We start from the raw sequence: 20,185 nt of genomic DNA, 5'->3' as shown, positions 1-20,185 counted from the left end.
CTCTTGGGAATGGCAAGTGGTGCGTTCTTCTCCATGGATGTGCTGAGCAGGGCAAGGTAATTACCTACCCTGTCGGTCTGTTCTTCAAAAAAATAGAGTCCAGTCATTCCGTATTTGCTCACTGCATGCCAAACATTCAGCTTGGAGGGATCCCGCACGTGCTGTCGAACTTCCAGGGGGTGTTCGGTCGCCCAGATGACACATTTGTACTTTTCACACGGCCGCTGATGTGGAATGTTACTTCGTCAAAAAACATGAGCTGGACGCCAGACTCCAGGTACACCATTTCCAAGATAATTTGTACAGCACTTGCTTTTCACGTTTGTGAGCGGCTGCACAACCCGCAAGTGATCTCGCTTCATTCCTAAATCATGGTGCCGGCTGCTGTGGCCGAGCGGTTCTAGGCGCTTCATTCCGGAACCGCGCTGCTGCTACGGTCGCAGGTTACAATCCTGCCTCGGGCGTGGATGTGTGTGATGTCCTTAGGTTAGTTAGGTTTAAGTAGTTCTAGGGGACTGATGACCTCAGATGTTAAGTCCCATAGTGCTTAGAGCCATTTGAACCATTTTTGAACCTAAATCATGGTGCAGAATTCTAACCACTGACCTTTGAGATACGTTAGTCTCTAGAGCAAGTGGGCGCGAGGACTTGCTTAGTCTGGCTACCATCGCTCCCTGGACGGGGATGATATTCTCTTGAGTTCGGACAGACCTCTTTCTACCGTTGTTTCCGTTGAAATCATCCTGAACGGACACTGTCATTACAAACTTCTCGTACGTCCTACCAATCGTCAGGAGCGATGGTGCATCAAGTTCGTCTCAGGCCTTGAATTTTTCTTGTACGATACTGGAGAACTGAAAGATCTCTATCTTACGTCGTTCCTCAATGGAATATCGGGACGCCACGGTTTAATCTGCGAAAAAAATTGCTGTTATATTTTTGCCTCGCCATGCATTTTTGAAGATTCTGTTGCTCCAGAATGGCTCCCTCAGAGGCAATGTTGCTGTCGGCAGCAAGTGGCGCTCGAGCAGCAGCTGCTGACGGCGGACAGTCGTATTGATCAGACAGCTGGCCGCGCGGAAGAGGACGGCACCGCCTCCACGTCTGCCCCCGCTGGAGACGGCGCGCACAATTAGGCAAATCAGCCGGGCTGGTCTCCTGGGCAGCCAGCGACGCGCCGGCATCGGAAAAGAGTTCCCGGGGCACTCGCGTCGCGGCTCAAAGCCCCCGCTAGGGAAAAGCCACACATTCTCCCCTCCCTATTACCGTCGCACTGCTCGACTGTAGGTGCCCACACGTCTCCGTACCTGAATAATGCAGAAAAAGGGACGGCGGGTGACGCAGACGGGCGGGCGGTTAGGGGAAAAATGAATCCGATTACGTATCAAAAAGAGACGCGAAACAGAGGAAAGGCCATTTAAGGGCTCCCCGGGCGTCGCGCTAGCTGTGGGGGAAAGCCGGGCGTGCTGTACGTGGATTTGCATCACGCCAAATTTCCTCCTGCCGCAGTATATGCAAACCATGTGGCGCAGCTCTTTGCGGGCTGCGGCGCACAAAGCGAAAAGGGGCTGGTCTGGGCAATTATCGGGTTGGATCGGGCGCCCCTCTGCACACTCCATCCATTACGGACCTGCACTCGCTTGTATAGAATGAGGTAGCGGTACAGTTGTTACGACAGTGGGCTCGTATTCGGAGTCACCGAGCTTCAAATAGCCGTCCGGCCATCAATATTGAAGGAAATGCCCAGATGGTTTCTTTGTAAAGTACACGGCCTATTTGCTTCCTCATTCATATGAATATAAATTGGCAAAACAATTTACTCAAGTACGAACAATGTCATAGAAGGATGGTGGTGTCAGCCTTGCCTGTCGTCTAAGCGCGACAATCCTGTGCAAGAGACTAAGATCTATATTTACGTATCTACTCCTCAAGCTACGATACGGTGCTTGTCGGAGAGTATCTTGTACCACAATTAGTCATTCCTTTACCTGTTCCACTTGCAAATGGAGCGAGGGGAAGATGATGTCTATATGCCTCTGTAGGAGTCCTATCTAATTTCTCCTATCAGGTCTTCGCGATCCTTGTGCAAGATGTACTCTGCTTGCATTAGAATCGTTCTGCAGTCAGATGGGTTTGCCGATTCTCTGAAAGAATACTTATTGTTGTTCACCACAGCATTCACGTTTGCACTAGATGAACAGATATACACTATATGATCAAAAGTATCAAGACACCCTCAAAAACATACGTTTTTCATATAAGCGCATTGTGCTGCCACCTACTGCCAGGTACTCCATATCGGCGACTTCAGTAGTCATCATTAGACATCGTGAGAGAACAGAATGGGGCGCTCCGCTGAACTCACGGATGTCGAACGTGGTCAGATGGTTGGGTGTCACTTGTGTCATATGTCTGTACGCGAGATTTTCAGACTCCTAAACATCCCTAGCTCCACTGTTTCCGATGTGATATTGAGGTAGGAACGTGAAGGGGCACGTACAGCACAAAAGCGTACACGCCGACCTCGTCTGTTGACTGACAGAGACCGCCGACAGTTGAAGAGGGTCGTAATGTGTAATAGGCGGACTTCTATCCAGACCATCACACAGGAATTCCAAACTGCATCACGATACACTGCAAGTATTATGACAGCTAAGCTGTCATAAGCCATATATCACACCGATAAATGCCAAACGAGCCCTCGCTTGTTGTAAGGAGCGTAAACATTGGACGATTGAACAGTGGAAAAACGTTGTGTGGAGTGACGGATCACGGTACACAATGTGGCGATCCGATGGCAGGGTATGGTGAATGCTCGGTGAACGTCATCTGCCAGCGTGTGTAATTCCAAGAGTAAAATTCGGAGGCGGTTGTGTTATGGTGTGGTCGCGTTTTTCATGGAGCGACCATGCACTCCTTGTTATTTTGAGTGGCACTATCACAGCACAGGCCTACATTGATATTTTAAGCACCTTCCTGCTTGCCACTGTTGAAGAGCATTTCCGGGATGGCGATTGCGTCTTTCAACTCGATCGAGCACCTGTTCTTAATGCACGGCCTGTTGCGGAATGATTACAGGACAATAACATCGCTGTAATGGACGGGCCTGCACAGAGTCCTAATCTAAATCCTATTGAACAACTGTGGGATGTTTCGTCGCCGGTCGGAGTGGCCGTGCGGTTCTAGGCGCTACAGTCTGGAACTGCGCGACCGCTACGGTCGCAGGTTCGAATCCTGCCTCGGGCATGGATGTGTGTGATGTCCTTAGGTTAGTTAGGTTTAAGTAGTTCTAAGTTCTAGGGAACTGATGACCTCAGATGTTAAGTCCCATGCTCAGAGCAATTTGAACGATTTTTTGTGGGATGTTTTGGAATGCCGACTTGGTGCCAGGCCTCACCGACCGCCATCGATACTTCTCCTCAGTGCAGCAATCCGTGAAGAATGGGCTGCCATTCCCCCAGAAACCTTCCAGCACCTGATTGAACGTATGCCTGCGAGAGTGGAAGCTGTCATCAGGTCTAAGGGTGGGCCGACACCACGAACTTATGTCATTTTGAACCAGGTGTCCGGATACTTTTGATCAATTAGTGTATATAGATTTGCATGACTACTGTGCAGTTCAGACTTAAGTGCCTGGCAGTTTTGAAGGTTCTTTGACTCCAACAGCTAAGCAAATGTTACCTCTCAATTTCGTGTTAATTTTTTGGTAACCAGTCTTAAGTACCACTGCCATTATAGGTGTGGATGAGTTAGGTGTTTTATATCTTGTGGATACACTTTTGCAGTGCACAGTGTTGCTCCTACTCGAGGGCGATCGTCCATCTCACTTTTAGTTTGTCCAGTATTTTCTTCAACTCGAATACAAGGTACTGGGAGGTTTAATTAGTGTGTTCTGTGTTATACTTTTTGATCATTTTGTATTAAGGCTTCACTATTGTGGAGGTTTTCCTCAGACTCGAGAGTGATTGAAACTGTTCAAATGTGTGTGAAACCTTATGGGACTTAACTGCTAAGGTCATCAGTCCCTAAGCTTACACACTACTTAACCTAAATTATCCTAAGGACAAACACACACATCCATGCCCGAGGGAGGACTCGAACCTCCGCCGGGACCAGCCGCACAGTACATAACTGCAGCGCCTGAGACCGCTCGGCTAATCCCGCGCGGCTCGAGCGTGATTGGGGAAATCTTAATTACATTATCACGCAGCAACAAGCTGCCGGAGAGCGTGCGTCCCTTATACCAAAATACTCGAAAGTTATCCCTGAACAACCTCTGAAAGTTTGTCGGTGAAGTTCTGGTTCACCCTGTACAAGGTAATGCCATGTGCAGCAACTCAAGTGAACATTGACCAGCACTACCATTGGCAGTGTTCCACTCGCTCACTGACGACATTTATTCACAGTGTAAAGTGTACGAAACCATGTTTTCTTGTAAAGAAGCCACTGCTTGCTTTAATTGTGATGCATCATTTTTTCGTAAAAATATAATGTTGTTGTGCGTTGGTCGTTTATTCTGGTACTTTTTAATACCAAATCACATAGTCAGAACGAATTTTCTCAGTGTTTCTTTGCGAAAATTGAAGTCCATTTCTTGTGACGAAAACTGTGAAGTTTCCGTAAGGTAGCTTCTATTGCTGCTTAGCAACACATTCACTCTATCGGCAATTGAATATTCATTGAGTGCGCTTGATTCTTCTTTAGTGTAGATATTTGAATTCTATTCCACTGGGCATTGTGTCCCTCGGTTTGTCATTTGCACATAATCACGTCATCGAGCTACTCAGCTCTTTGACGTTTTGCTTTTACGTTCCGTCGCCTTCTCCGTCGGCTCTCTTCTCTCCTTACAGCAATCGCACCTGTTCGTAAAGCCATTTCCCGCGATAACTTTCTATGCTTGCACTTCGAGATATATATACTGGAACATGGCTACACACTTTTGTTGAGTAATACTTGAAGGAAATGAGCGAACAACAAAGGCCCCGTGAAAAAAGTCCGACAAAAATTGGAGAAAGGTAAGCCATTCTGTTGATCACTCTGGTATTGGTGCCATAATTTTGCTTTCCTAATTCCCGTGCCGTTTACATTGAGGAAGACACATTTGCATGGAAATACATCTCGATTCACTTTCACGGAATTCGTAATTCAAAGCTGTGCATAATATCCGAGAGCAGCAAGGCTTGTAGCCACACGGCGTCTCATTGGGTGCGGCGAACAGGTGAGCCTTGCAGAGTCCTGGCCGGGCGGTATTAATATTATCGGGAAACGGCGTCTGCAGCAGCCCGCCACACTGGCGTTATTAGCGGCCGGCCCCACGGTACTCCGGACTCTGCTCCCAGCCGGGGATGGATGTTTCCCATTATCGGCGTTTTTGAGCCCGCCGGCGCATTGTCCGCTCGCCTCTTTGTAATCTGGCCGGCCGCTTGTCCGCCGCCCAGCTGACGGCAGTGGGCTGCGCCGCCCCCTCCTCTTTTCACCTGTCGTCGCGTAATGAAGCCCGCATTCGCGCACGTGCTCTTGGCGACTGCCAGGCGCGCGCTGGCTTATTCACCGCTCGGTGCAGACGTATGCGTCTGTCGCACTGCGCCCGAGGCGATTACGGCAGAGCTCGTCGTAAACGAGACTGCAGGACATTTTGTATTCTGCAGAGTGGGCAAAAAAAACGCTGGTCAGATGTCACTGCGCCGGCGTCTCTCGACGCCACGAATCGAACAGTCGTCAGGCTTTCGAACACGGGTAACATTCATAAAGGCATTAGTTCGCGCAACATAAAAATTAAAATCAAATATTTAGTTAGAGAATATGATCTTTGACTGATAAATGTATGTGGATTTCGCGCGTGCAAGTCGGTCATCCACAACTATTACTTGGATTGTTCATGTTGTATAAAACCCGGTGCAGTTGTAATATCAAAGTTCCTTTAACTGTCGAAGGGCCGTTAGGGCTATAAACCATCAGTAGAACATACCTTAATTCCGTACAACAAAACAGCACAAGTCATGAAGAAAAACTGACAAGTATGTCCAGTAGTATGAGAGAGTGTGTGTGGATGAGACATGAAAAATGTCGGTCGCAGTAAAGATTCGAGGTAAACAGTACCTGAAAGAAACCGGCCAGCTGAGAGTAAAACTCGCGCTTAAGGTTCCGTACACAGTTAATTGTGTATACAAGTACTTCATCCATTTTGGGAATCGAGAATCTCGACGATTTTTGACTGTTATCGACGTTGATGCTGGCAATATATGGTTCCCAGGGATACAAAAACTTCCGAGAACGGTTTTAATTTCAAGTCTGAAGTCGAATAACAAATGACAAAAGATATATTTTTTCGCGTACTGTAATTACAAGTTAGCAATTTTCTCATGTTTTTTTCTTTACTTTTACTGTAAAACCTTTCTTCTTGCCAAATTTCTTGACTCTACGTCAAGAGGAAGTACCCTATAGGTTTCAGTTAGCGAGTTTCAAAATATGTAACATAAATGGCCGTATCCTTTGACTGCGTTGCCTTTGAAAGCTGACGATTGTTGAAGCGCCAAGGGACCACATACCTTAGTATGCTTAAATTTCAACTTGATACTTCTACCCGTTCCTGAGAAGAAGATGTCTTAACAGACGGATGGACAAATTTTTTTTCGTGTGATACAATTACAAATTTACAATTTTCTGATTTTTCCTTTGGTTTTAATGTGAAGCACTGCTTCTTGCTAAATTTCACGATTCTAGATCAACGGGAAGTACCCTGTAGCTTTTGATAAGTGAGTTTGTCGGTATCAAAATGTGTGACATAAATGGCCGCATATTTTGACTACGTCGACTTGAAGCTTCAATTTTTTACACCAAGAAGGACCTGTAGACGTTAGTACTAGGCATAAATTTCAACATGATACGTCTACCTATTCCTGAAAAAAAAGGGTTTTTAACATTCATATAATAAAGCGATCCTGTTTAGGTATGGAACAACTAAAAACATTGCTAAATTCGTGAATAAGAACTCCTAGACGGAAAAAATAACCCCGACCTGTTACCAACGGCCAGAAATGTGGCATAGACTAGAGAATGTAACATCATTGCATCAACCAAAATGCCAGTTACTCAACTGTTTAACGGTCCTTTTAGTTTAATAATTTTGTTTAGTGTCCTACTTAGTCTTCATTGAGTATTACAGTCACACCTGACGATTGGATTCGTGTCCTGAAACCCGGATAGTGTAAGTGCCTTTATCTAAAGAAAGGGAATTTCTTTAGATAAAGGCACTTACACTATCCGGGTTTCAGGACACGAATCCAATCGTCAGGTGTGACTATAATACTCAATGAAGACTAAGTAGGACACTAAACAAAATTATTAAACTAAAAGGACCGTTAATCAGTTGAGTAACTGGCATTTTGGTTGATGCCGTGATGTTACATGTGATGTTGCAGCGGATTTTATTCATCATGAACTTTTTTTGTAAGGATTAAGTGTAACATCTAAAGAGGCACTCTGTACATACATTAATGTCCTATGTGGTTGAGTAATTGAAGCGTTTTAAAGCTATATTGACTGCACTGCAAAAAATAGCAGATTCACATGAGCGAAGTGAGTCGTTTCCAGAATGAGATTTCAACTCAGCAGCGGAGTGTGCGCTGATATGAAACTTACTGGCAGATTAAAACTGTGTGCCGAACCGAGGCTCGAAATCTGCCAGGAACTTTTCATATCAGCGCACACTCCATTGCAGACTGAAAATCTCATTCTGGAATCATCACCCAGGCGGTGGCTAAGCCATGTCTCCGCAATATCCTTTCTTCCAGGAGTGCTAGTTCTGCAAGGTTTGCAGAAGAGCTTCTGTGAAGTTTGGATACTAGGAGACGAGGTACTGTTGGAAGTAAAGCTGTGAGGACGGGGCGTGAGTCGTGCTTCGGTAGCTCAGATGGTACAGCACTTGCCCTCGAAACGCAAAGGTCCGAGTTCGAGTCTCGGTCTGGCACACAGTTTTAATCTGCCAGAAAGTTTTGGAGTGAGTCGTTATTTAAAAATTTTTTATCCGAGCAGCAGATAAACATATGAAGCGAACAGCTCCTCATATTAGGTTATACTCTTTCTCCGCAGGATGGCCACCGCACGTGTCAAGACTGTACAGAACAACTTTAGTATGTATGTGTACTTCTGTCAAATGCCGTTGTATTGCGGGTGTAACCTAATGATAAGTTTACACCTCGAAACATGTTGCTTATTTAAAAGAATTTAAGCAGTCAATCAACAAGTTTTTTGACTGGTAGCGGTCTCTAAAAAACCCATTTCGTATGAGTAATTGGAGATTTCGTCTCTTAACTTGTGTTTTTCGAAATATCGTTGAAATTTCGTGCCGTTTCTAAGCATCTCTTGGTCTAATTTTTCTATGTACAGATAAAGAGAAATTTCCATCATTATAGCTGCAGACTATTTAAAAAGAAGAAGTTGGTTTATTCTGTATATTTCCTTTCTATCATAAGTTACGCAATCATTTCCTGGGGATACTGAACTTACAAGGATCGTATTTCCAGACAACTGAAGTGTGTTAGAAAAAATAATACTTGTTTTAATTCAAGATTACCTTGCAAATACCTCGTCAAAAAATGTATATTTTACAACTATTGCACAGTACAAATACTCATTGATGGCTCTTGGCATTACGCCTACCAGTATTCTCTTTTCACAAAAAATACTGAAAAACTTGAATATGACACTAGGACAAAAAACAACCTCTGTAGTCACCTCAAGGGGTGTGTGTTAGTAAATGAAGAAGTCAGATACAGGGATACCCAAGTAACCAGCAACTTCCTGGAGCAAGTAAATGTCGTGTGACTAGGGCCTCCCGTCGGGTAGACCTTTCGCCGGGTGCAAGTCTTTCGATTTGACGCCACTTCGGCGACTTGCGCGTCGATGGGGATGAAATGATGATGATAAGGACAACACAACACCCAGTCCCTGAGCGGAGAAAATCTCCGACCCATCCGGGAATAGAACCCGGGCCCTTAGGATTGAGAGCACATTAAATGTGTAACGTAGTGGAGTATGAGAACAGTCGTGCGGTAGCGTTTTCGCTTCCCACGCCCGGGTTCCCGGGTTCGATTCCCGGCGGGGTCAGGGATTTTCTCTGCCTCGTGATGACTGGGTGTTGTGTGATGTCCTTAGGTTAGTTAGGTTTAAGTAGTTCTAAGTTCTAGGGGACTGATGACCATAGCTGTTAAGTCCCATAGTGCTCAGAGCCATTTGGACCATTTGAGTATGAGAACAGCTTTATATTAGGCAACTCCTTCTACTCCACTGAAAAGTATCCTCACAGAAACTCTCAAAATTAATGTTTTTTGGTTAATGCGCAATTAGAATTAGCACTGTGCTACAGCATGTAATATCATTCCACCGTATTGTACTTAAATTAAAAGTACATCCTTTATCTTATTCCACATTCCAGAACCATTCTCCGTGTGATCCAAAAATGTAACGTTATCCCGAAATGCATCTTAGGCGTAAAAGAAATTAGAACAGAGACCTGTAGGGGAGAAGTTTCTGTCATTGTTCTGAAAAGATAGTCTCTATTTGTCTGTCTGTCGGTCTTTCCCTCCCTCTCCTCCTCTCTCGTAGTGGCCACCATACTGAAAAGTCGGAAAAGACTGGCGCTCTGAATTCAGAGCATGGGTGATGTAAAGAATGCGTACGCGCATGTACAAAGAAAAGCGGAAAAAAGTAAATAATGATAAAGAAGGTAAAATGCTCAAAAGCATTACTGTATCAGAGTTATAATTTATAAAAATTCCCATAATCAGCGTTATAAGCGTAGATTTAGTAATTTCAGTTTCTTATTGAGAAATGCTGTTGATGATTTATTTAAAAAAAGGGGAAAACATGTTTATGTTTTCCGAGTGGAGATCACTCTATAGCACAGCGGTTGCTTGGGAACGCAGCTAATTGTGGTATACCACGGATCAGTAAAGTGTTCTTAGTTACAAACCTTACAGCTTTTTAGTAACTACATCTGAAGATGGGCTACAATAACTGAAACTAATCATCACTATATATATATATATATATATATATATATATATATATATATATATATATATATATATATATGCGTGTGCGTGTGTGTGCGTGTGTGATGTCAGTTCCTTCTGATATGTCGTTATGGACAGAGACAGATTTGATCCAGCAGCCTCTATGAATTGAGACACAAAGGAATTACAGACATAGTCTGCGAAAGTGCATTCATTTAAAACAATGGAGAACGCTAAAAATGTGCTGGACTGATATTCAACCCTGGGTCCCCTGATTGCTTGGCAGATGCGCTGACCAATGTGCTATCCGGACACATTACTCGTTGCAACTCCACGGCCTACTCTACCACACGTCCCATCAGACGCTAATTCTGAACTTATCCACACACTACTAATATAGTGCCCCTCGCCCATTATTCTTGTTACTCGCGGCATTTCGTATATTCCCGTAAAAGTTCGAGCCAGGTGTGCATCTGCACTGAAAAGATCATTGGACGTCCTCGCCTTAGTTATACATATATGGTGTGTGTTCTTTCGGACATGGCGAGGACTGCAAATGATCACTTACGGGAACCGACGAAATGCCGCGACTAATGAGAATAACGGACAGTTGGCACTACCTTAGTAGTGTGTGGATAAGTTTGGAATTTTGGTCTGACGGGGAGAGTTTAGTCCTATCCCAAGTGAGTGTTATAGCTGTTCCTTGTCTATACAAACGATTTGGGAGACAATCTGAGCAGCCGTCTTAGGTTGTTTGCAGATGACGCTGTCATTTATCGACTAATAGAGTCATCAGAAGATCAAAACAAATTGTAAAACCATTTAGAAAAGATAAGATATCGGAATGCTGCGAAAATTGGCAGTTGACCCTGAATAACGGAAAGTGTGAGGTCATCCAAATGAGTGCTAAAAGAAATTCATCAAACTTCGGTTACACGATAAATCAGTCAAATATAAAGGCCGTAAATTCAACTAAATACCTAGGAATTACAATTACGAACAACTTAAATTGGAAGGAACACATAGAAAATGTTGTGGGGAAGGCTAACCAAAGACTGCGTTTTATTGGCAGAACACTTAGAAAATGTAACAGATAACTTATGAGACTGCCTACACTACGCTTGTCCGTCCTGTTTTACAATACTGCAGCGCAGTGTGGGATCCGTACCAGATAGGACTGACCGAGTACATCGAAAAAGTTCAAATAAGGGCGAAATATGGGAGGAGTGTCACTGACATGATACAGGATTCGGGGTGGACATCATTAAAAGAAAGGCATTTCTCGTTGCGACTGTATCTTCTCACTGAATTCCAATCACCAACTTTCTCCTCCGAATGAAAAATATTTTGTTGACACCGACCTACATAGGGAGGAACCGCATCTCGTGGTCGTGCGGTAGCGTTCTCGCTTCCCACGCCCGGGTTCCCGGGTTCGATTCCCGGCGGGTCAGGGATTTTCTCTGCCTCGTGATGGCTGGGTGTTGTGTGATGTCCTTAGGTTAGTTAGGTTTAAGTAGTTCTAAGTTCTAGGGGACTGATGACCATAGATGTTAAGTCCCATAGTGCTCAGAGCCATTCGAACCATAGGGAGGAACGATCAGAACGATTAAATAAGGGAAATTGGAGCTCGTACGGAAAGACATAGGTGTTCGTGCTTTCCGCGCTGTACGAGATTGGGATAATGGAGAACTGTGAAGGTGGTTCGATGAACCCTCTACCAGGCACTTAAATGTGATTTGCAGAGTATCCATGTAGATGTAGAGGTAATGTGTCTGGATTGCGCATTGATTACCGCACAGTCCTACCAAACAGGAGACTCAGGTACGAAACTTCAATATTCAACTTCGCCCATTCATCCAACGCTGACTCGCAGCCAATGCCTGTAATCCCTTTGTGTCCTAAAAATAAATGTATTGAGTTCTAGAGTGTGTTACTGAGTCAACTTTCCAGTGAACATGGATCAGCAAACGAGCTGTTTGAACATAATTCCTAATTCGAGCCGTCACCGACTTCGGTATGAAATATTTTTCTAGTTAGAGCAAATGAATTTCAAGTGCTAATTTTTGTGTTAAAGGTCCTTCTAATCGTCTTTCTGTTTTTTCTAGCCTTATCCCGTATCTTCAAGGTGTCGACATGTTTAGGGTGGATTGGCAATATTAATGGTAGAGGGTGGCCAGATGCTCTTCCTGTTATCCCCCCCTCCCCTCAATCCGCCTCAGCATGGAATTGTATCCCATCTGCCTGCGTCTAATGTTCTTACATGTGGAAGTATGAGAAAATTTTCGAGAAATTTACGAGTCGTTTAACTGAGGCAGAACGTGGATACCAGCCCGATATCCACCAAGCCGAATGTGGGAAAGCACCTAAAAGACACATCCAGGCTGGTCGGCACACCGGCCCTCATCGTTAATCTACCGGTCTGATTTGATCCGCTGCCGGCGCGACACACAGAATCCCTGAAGCAGAGTATTAACGTTCTCGGATTCTTCTTCTTCTTCTTATTATTATTATTCTTTTTTTATATATAAATCTCGTTTTGTTCCTTATAGGTCGTTGTATTTGCTCGGGGTGTACGCCCCATGACGCTTGTTCAAGTTCATCGTTGATGCATTCACTCAGTTTTTTTTATTTTTTTTTTATTTATTACTGGTGGTAGCTATCCCTCTGACCGAACACGCACATAGGCCAGAGGCACACTTCGCTACTGATTAAAGACATGTAGGGAGACAGTATAACCCTTGATGTAAAGCAGCACCTTTTCAAAATGGTTCAAATGGCTCTGAGCATTATGGGACTTAACTTCTGAGGTCGTCAGTCCCCTAGAACTCAGAATACTTAAACCTAACTAACCGAAGGACATTACATACATCCATGCCCGAGGCAGGATTCGAACCTGCGACCGCAGCGGTCGCGCGGCTCCAGACTGTAGCGCCTCGAACCGCTCGGCGACTCCAGCCGGCTAACAACTTTTCCTTGGCCTCAAAGATCATCTCACATCATTCCTCTGGATTTTTCTCTAGTCATCTCAGAAGTGAAGTGTACACTGCCCTCCTTGATGCGATTGAATAACTGGAGCAGGGATCGGTTTGTTATTAAGATTTACGAGATGAACTGAAAGAATTGGTAGCTCATTGCTGAGGCGAGAGCAATATTGCATCCAAATTCTAGGACTGTACGTGGAACACTTCCTTGCACAGATAGAAATGTACAAAAAATTTTCACATTTAACGTTGTGTAGGAGTATTGTATGCCTTCGTAAGGTAGGCCATGGATAACATTTGATACCAGTTAGACCGAAACATATTTGAAAAGTTTACGTTTCAAATAAATTTGTACCAGCCAGGACAATATTTCATACTGAAATCAGTGGTGACTCGTAACGACACATTTACGAGTACCTCGCAGACGGTTCGTTTGTAGAACCGTGTTTACTGGAATCTTTAACGCTTCTACTAACGTGTTTCTTCGCTGGAGACAGTTTTCGCTGTAGTGTTATACTGTGTATAGGTAAACAAGAGACTGCAGCACTGTCTTACACTCCTCGTAGCAGTACCTTGTGTTTCTTTGTGTCCCACTAACACTAAAGACGTGATAATTGTGGTTTGCAGGCAGTTCCTCGCACTGGCCACTGCAGACGGCGCGGCCGTCTTTCGCAGAGCCCAGGTAGACGACGACCAGTGAGCGAGGCAGTCCGCCAGGTCGCAGACAGCCCGCACCAATGTTCGGGCTCAAGTTCCGGTCGTGGATGGAGTCGCACATCGTGCGACCGCGGAAGAAACAACAACAACAGCAGCAGCAGCAACAACAACAGCAGCAGCAACATCAACAACAACAGGCGGGGTCGGCGGCGGCAGCTGCGGGCCGCGGCGCTAAGGCGTTCGGCGGCGGAAAGGCGTCGGGGGCGGGACCCGGGGGCGGCAGGGGCGGCCGACCTCTAGGCTCCGCGGGCAACTCCCCCAGCAGCCCGGGCCGGGCGCGCAGGGACCGCGAAGCCGCCGCTCAGGTCTGTCCTGCCGCAGTCTGCGCCCGACGAAATATTACTGACTCTCTACGAAGAGTATACTACTCGCTTTGGGGTGACGTAGGTTCAGACTGTTGTGTGATCCTCCCCCGTGTATGCACCCATCGCATTTATGACCACTCGATCTCTGCTGCGGATACTTTTAATGCGGTGTCTGCATGTATGTGAAGAATTGGCGACTATTCCTCAACAGCAGAAACTAGAGAAGGCATTGATGCTGGACGCTGGGGTGTGGAACGAATTTGATGTTCTAACTCTTTCAGATGTGTTCCATTAAGTTCAGGGTGCATCGTCACGCTGATAAAATCAATCATCGTCTCCGAGCTGGTCCTCTGCTGTATGCCGTACACAAAGTTGTGAAATGTGTTAATATTCTTCCGTATTATGCGTTCTCTTAAGCGCAGTAAGGGAACCACCCCCTAACCACGAAAATCACCAACGCTTCGTAATTCACTGTTAGCACTACACACGATGGCAGGTAACGTTCTCCAAGCGTTCGCCAAACGCAAACAACTCCATCGAATTGTCACAGGGCTTAGCGTCATTTATCACTCCAAATCATTCGTTTGCAGTCACCAGCTGTCCAGTTGCGCCGCTCTTTACATAACCTAGAGCGTCAATAAGAATTGACTACATACTTCTGTGGTTTATGAGGATCTGATCGACAATTGTAACTCATTCTTTTCAACTCACTATGCAAAGTCCTTGTGCTATCCGGAAGGCTGGTAGCACCAATGATTTCTCTGCTCATTTCGTGCCACCTTTTTTAACCACCCTCCGCAGTGCTCTGTAGTCCCTGTCTGTCAGCACATTAGGTCTGTCAGGTCTTGCTTTAAGTGTAGTTTTCCTTCTCATTTCTACTTCACAGTCACACCACCGGCAGTCGGCTTGGCTGTCTTAAGGAAAGTTCATGTGTCCCAGATGGATTTGTTACTCAGGTGATACCCAGTGATTTGCCAATGTTCGAAGTACCGGCCAAAACCCTTCTTCGCCGGCCGGTGTGACCGTGCGGTTCTAGGCGCTTCAGTCTGGAGCTGCGCGACCGCTACGGTCGCAGGTTCGAATCCTGCCTCGGGCATGGATGTGTGTGATGTCCTTAGGTTATTTACGTTTAAGTAGTTCTAAGTTCTAGGGGACTGATGACCTCCGATGTTAAGTCCCATAGTGCTCAGAGCCATTTCAACCAAACCCCTTCTTCCGTTACTGCTTCTCTACTGACAACACAGTACACCCTGCCTTTTGTGACATCTGATAGTCACTCCGCATTACATAGCGATGTCCGCATACTCTTGATCAGATAGTGTATTCTTATTTTTATAGTAAGCTACGCCTACACCCTCTACATTCCCTTCCAGCAAATTACCTCCTCCCTGTTCTCTCTTTTGCTCGCGTTTCCATACACTTCTCACTTCTCGTCTTCCGGTAGTACTGTTTAATTTCATATTTTATACAGGGTTTTCCAAAATGACTGTCCCAAAATTTTATCACGTATATTTCAGAAATGGGGACAGCAGAAGGATGCAGGTTGCAGCATAATGTGCCCACACTCCTGAAGTTCGAGCGGCACAGAGTTCATTGTAGCGCTGGATATCTAAGCGATATTCTGCATCTACATCTACATCTACATTCATAATCCGCAAGCCACCCAACGGTATGTGGCGGAGGGCCCTTTACGTGGCACTGTCATTACCTCCCTTTCCTTTTCCAGTCGCGTATGGTTCGCCGGAAGAACGACTGCCGGATAGCCTCCGTGCGCGCTCGAATCTCTCTAATTTTACACTCGTGATCTCCTCGGGAGGTATAAGTAGGGGGAAGCAATATATTCGATTCCTCATCCAGAAACGCACCCTCTCGAAACCTGGGCAGCAAGCTACACCGCGATGCAGAGCGCCTGTCTTGCAGAGTCTGCCACTTGAGTTTGCTAAACATCTCCGTAATGCTATCACACTTACCGAATAACCCTGTGACAAAACGCGCCGCTCTTCTTTGGATCTTCTCTATCTCCTCCGTCAACCCGACCTGGTACGGATCCCACACTGATGAGCAATACTCAAGTATAGGTCGAACGAGTGTTTTGTAAGCCACCTCCTTTGTTGATGGACTACATTTTCTAAGGACTTTCCCAATGAATCTCAACCTAGCACCCGCCTTACCAACAATTAATTTTATATGATCATTCCACTTCAAATCGTTCCGCACGCATACTCCCAGATATTTTACAGAAGTAACTGCTACCAGCGTTTGTTCCGCTATCATATAATCATACAATAAAGGATCCTTCTTTTTATGTATTCTCAATACATTACATTTATCTTTGTTAAGGGTCGGTTGCCACTCCCTGCACGAAGTGCCCATCCGCTGCAGATCTTCCTGCATTTCGCTGCAATTTCTCTGTATACTACAGCATCATCCGTGAAAAGCCGCATGGATCTTCTGACACTTATCTACTAGGTCATTTATATATATTGTGAAAAGCAATGGTCCCATAACACTCCCCTGTGGCACGCCCGAGGTTACATTAATGTTTGTAGACGTCTCTCCATTGATAACAACATGCTGTGTTCTGTTTGCTAAAAGCTCTTCAATCCAGCCACACAGCTGGTCTGATATTCCGTAGGCTCTTACTTTATCAGGCGACAGTGCGGAACTGTATCGAACGCCTTCCGGGAGTCAAAGAAACTGGCATCTACCTGGGAGCCTGTATCTAATATTTTCTGGGTCTCATGAACAAATAAAGCGAGTTGGGTCTCACACGATCGCTGTTTCCGGAATCCGTGATGATTCCTACAGAGTAGATTCTGGGTTTCCAGAAATGACATGATACCCGTGCAAAAACATGTTCCAAAGTTCTACAACAGATCGATGTCAGAGACATAGGCCTATAGTTTTGCGCATCTGCTCGACGACCCTTCTTGAAAACTGGGACTACCTGTGCTCTTTTCCAATCATTTGGAACCTTCCGTTCCTCTAGAGACTTGCGGTACACAGCCGTTAGAAGGGGGCCAAGTTCTTTCGCGTACTCTGTGTAGAATCGAACTGGTATCCCCTCAGGTCCAGTGGACTTTCCTCTGTTGAGTGATTCCAGTTGCTTTTCTATTCCTTGGACACTTATTTCGATGTCAGCCATTTTTTCGTTCGTGCGAGGATTTAGAGAAGGAACTGCAGTGCGGTCTTCCTCTGTGAAACAGCTTTGGAAAAAGGTGTTTAGTATTTCAGCTTTTCGCGTGTCATCCTCTGTTTCAATGGCATCATCATACCAGAGTGTGTGGATATGCTGTTTCGATCCACTTACTGATTTAACGTAAGACCAGAACTTCCTAGGATTTTCTGTCAAGTCGGTACATAAAATTTTACTTTCGAATTCACTGAACGCTTCACGCATAGCCCTCCTTACGCTAACTTTGACATCGTTTAGCTTCTGTTTGTCTGAGAAGTTTTGGCTGCGTTTAAATCTGCAGTGAAGCTCTCTTTGCTTTCGCAGTAGTTTCCGAACTTTGTCGTTGAACCACGGTGGGTTTTTCCCATCCCTCATAAAATGGTTCAAATGGCTCTGAGCACTATGGGACTCAACTGCTGAGGTTATTAGTCCCCTAGAACTTAGAACTAGTTAAACCTAACTACCCTAAGGACATCACAAACATCCATGCCCGAGGTAGGATTCGAACCTGCGACCGTAGCGGTCTTGCTGTTTCAGACTGCAGCGCCTTTAACCGCACGGCCACTTCGGCCGGCTCCCATCCCTCATAATTTTACTCGGCATGTACCTGTCTAAAACGCATTTTACAATTGCCTTGAACTTTTCCATAAACACTCCACATTGTCAGTGTCGGAACAAAAATTTTCGTTTTGATCTGTTAGGTAGTCTGAAATATGCCTCCTATTCGAATTCCTCCCATGTCCGGCCTACCATGATCTCATTAACGATTTTAACTGCTGTTGTAATGCGAGCTCGCAGTTCTTGCAGGTCCTGCACCGGCGTGTGGTAGATAGAATACTTCACAAAGTCCCAAAGAAAAAAGGAATATAACGGAGTTTTGCGTGGAAATCTTGGGGGCCTGGAAATGTGTCCTCCTCTGTTAATCGAAACTGGGATTGCGTCTTCTAAAGCCCTTCTAACGATCGGATCGAGGCCCAGTGAGGAGGGGCACCATCCTGTTGCAGCGTGATATCAGGCTGTGGTTCTTCGGCTTGTGGAAATGAAAGCTGTTTCATTATATAAAGAGGCGTGGTTAGTGCCACATGAGCCAAGAAGAACGGTCCCACCGCGGAGTCATGAAGCAGACTACACCACAACATTACCTTTACACTGTCCCGCACAATTTCCATGCTTAAGAGAGGGTTCACAGAGTCACATCTGCTCACAGGGTTCAGGTTTGGACTCAAGAATGCAAACTTAGTCCGTGACCATCACCTTTTTTCAGATATACTAGCCCATCGTCGATGCGACACAGTATCTCATTTGTAAATGTTTTTCGTTTTGGCATGCGGTTGCGGCACTCTGTATGCATGGCACACTGTGCTCCGTGGTTGGTGGTAACTGCAGCTGTCGAGACGATTGACGAACTGATTTGGTTGGTCTCTGACTAAATTCCTGTCTCACCCTTTGCACATCTGCATCACTTGTGCCTGGACGTCCATAACTCGTCCTCTTCATGACACTTCCGGATTCTTTGAGCGCCGCATACCACTGTGTGAAGGTCGGTCGCGATGGTGATGGTGTGCTTCTGTAACGTATCTGGAAGTTACACTGCGCCTGGGTGACAGATTTGGTCTATGCCATCTCCTATCACAAACCGCAACTTTTTACTACCCCATTTCTGAAATAGGCTTGATCAAAGTTGCAAAGGCTATTTTGAAACATCTTTCTGTAGCACAGCATTTCAGCTAATGGCAATTTCTCCCTGTTTGGTTTTCCCACGGATCGTTGTGGATGTAGTCGTCATGTTCCAAAAACATATTGCGTAAATCGACATCAGTATTCCTGATGATAGCTGACCTATTAGGTTAAAGAAAGCCCTCTCCGACTATTCCAATCTATTTCCTTGCTTCAGTCCCTGGATAGTGGAATTCTTTCATTCCTACTCTGTACCATTGAACTGTTATGTTTAACAGGTCGTTGTTTTCCTTTCTATTTCTTTCATCCATTCTCCTACGACGCGGTCTTCGCTACTTTCTGCCAGAATGGGTACGTCGCCTGCTAACTTAGTGATATTGTTTATTGCTGTTTCAGAACTACCACTTCCTTTAGTTCTTAATTCGTGTAGCTACACGCCATGTGCTATTGAATATAAACATAAATTTTCATTTAGTACAGTCTGCTTTCTGTAGTGAATCTACTAAAAGCAGGAGCGTTTTTACGGTTCTGCAATGTATAATGTTTGATAGGAGTTCTGATAGGAGTTTAATAAAAGATTTATGCTACTCATCGAAGCCTGTAGTCTATCTTATTGTCATATGAACGACATGACGATCTGCGAAATTGTCCACAAACCTTCTCGTGGAGACAACTGAGAAGAAGAAATAGCGGCTTCGGTTTCGAAACAAAAATTCACGAGCGGGAGGACTTTGTGCTGCGCGTGAAACCCTCCAATAATTTCAACCAGTGGAGAATTAATCGTAAGATGAAACGGACATTGAAAGACAGCCATTGTCTCTTGAGTAACAGATCTATAAAACTTAATTTAGTTCAAAGAGTAGAGAGAACGTGCACAGCTTCTGAATATTACAATGTATAACTGTACAGCGCCTTCGCAATTGCTGAGCCTGATCAGTCGGGAAAAATGTACCCGCTATTTTACCAAAGGTCACATCAGACCTGACGGTACTGAGGTACATGGATGTGCGTTGGACGAGGCATGACGGGGAGAAAGCACCTCTCGTGCCGCACCCACATGTGACACCCAGTACGCTACTTCCGGTGGGGATGCGTTACATGCGCCACAGCATCCTTTGTAAGGCGGGCGTGTCTAAACTTATTACTGAGGTGAGTCACGAACTAGGGCCCCTCTTCTGGAAGCCATCTCGTAGTCCTCCACGGCATGATTCAGTTGTTGCTCCCAGCCCTGCAGCTTAAAACTACGAAATCTACGGCAGCTGTCGGTCCAGCAAACGGCGAGACAAATAACAGCCCATACTTCAGAATAAATTT

At 45.2% G+C, this 20,185-nt stretch overlaps 1 protein-coding gene across 1 annotated transcript in view; it reads left to right on the top strand.

Annotated features, from left to right (window-relative positions):
- LOC126209561 (uncharacterized) overlaps positions 1–20,185 on the top strand; it is an 811,828-nt gene that overhangs the window by 659,372 nt on the left and 132,271 nt on the right. Inside the window, exon 4 of the mRNA XM_049938895.1 lies at positions 13,625–14,133. Within this exon, the coding sequence (XP_049794852.1) occupies positions 13,735–14,133 (399 nt within the window). The 5' untranslated portion in view covers positions 13,625–13,734. The remainder of the gene's footprint in view (positions 1–13,624; positions 14,134–20,185) is intronic.

This window comes from Schistocerca nitens, chromosome 1 (genome assembly GCF_023898315.1).
Source record: "Schistocerca nitens isolate TAMUIC-IGC-003100 chromosome 1, iqSchNite1.1, whole genome shotgun sequence".
Taxonomy (NCBI): Eukaryota; Metazoa; Arthropoda; class Insecta; order Orthoptera; family Acrididae; genus Schistocerca; species Schistocerca nitens.
This window is presented reverse-complemented; position numbering and strand designations above follow the sequence as displayed.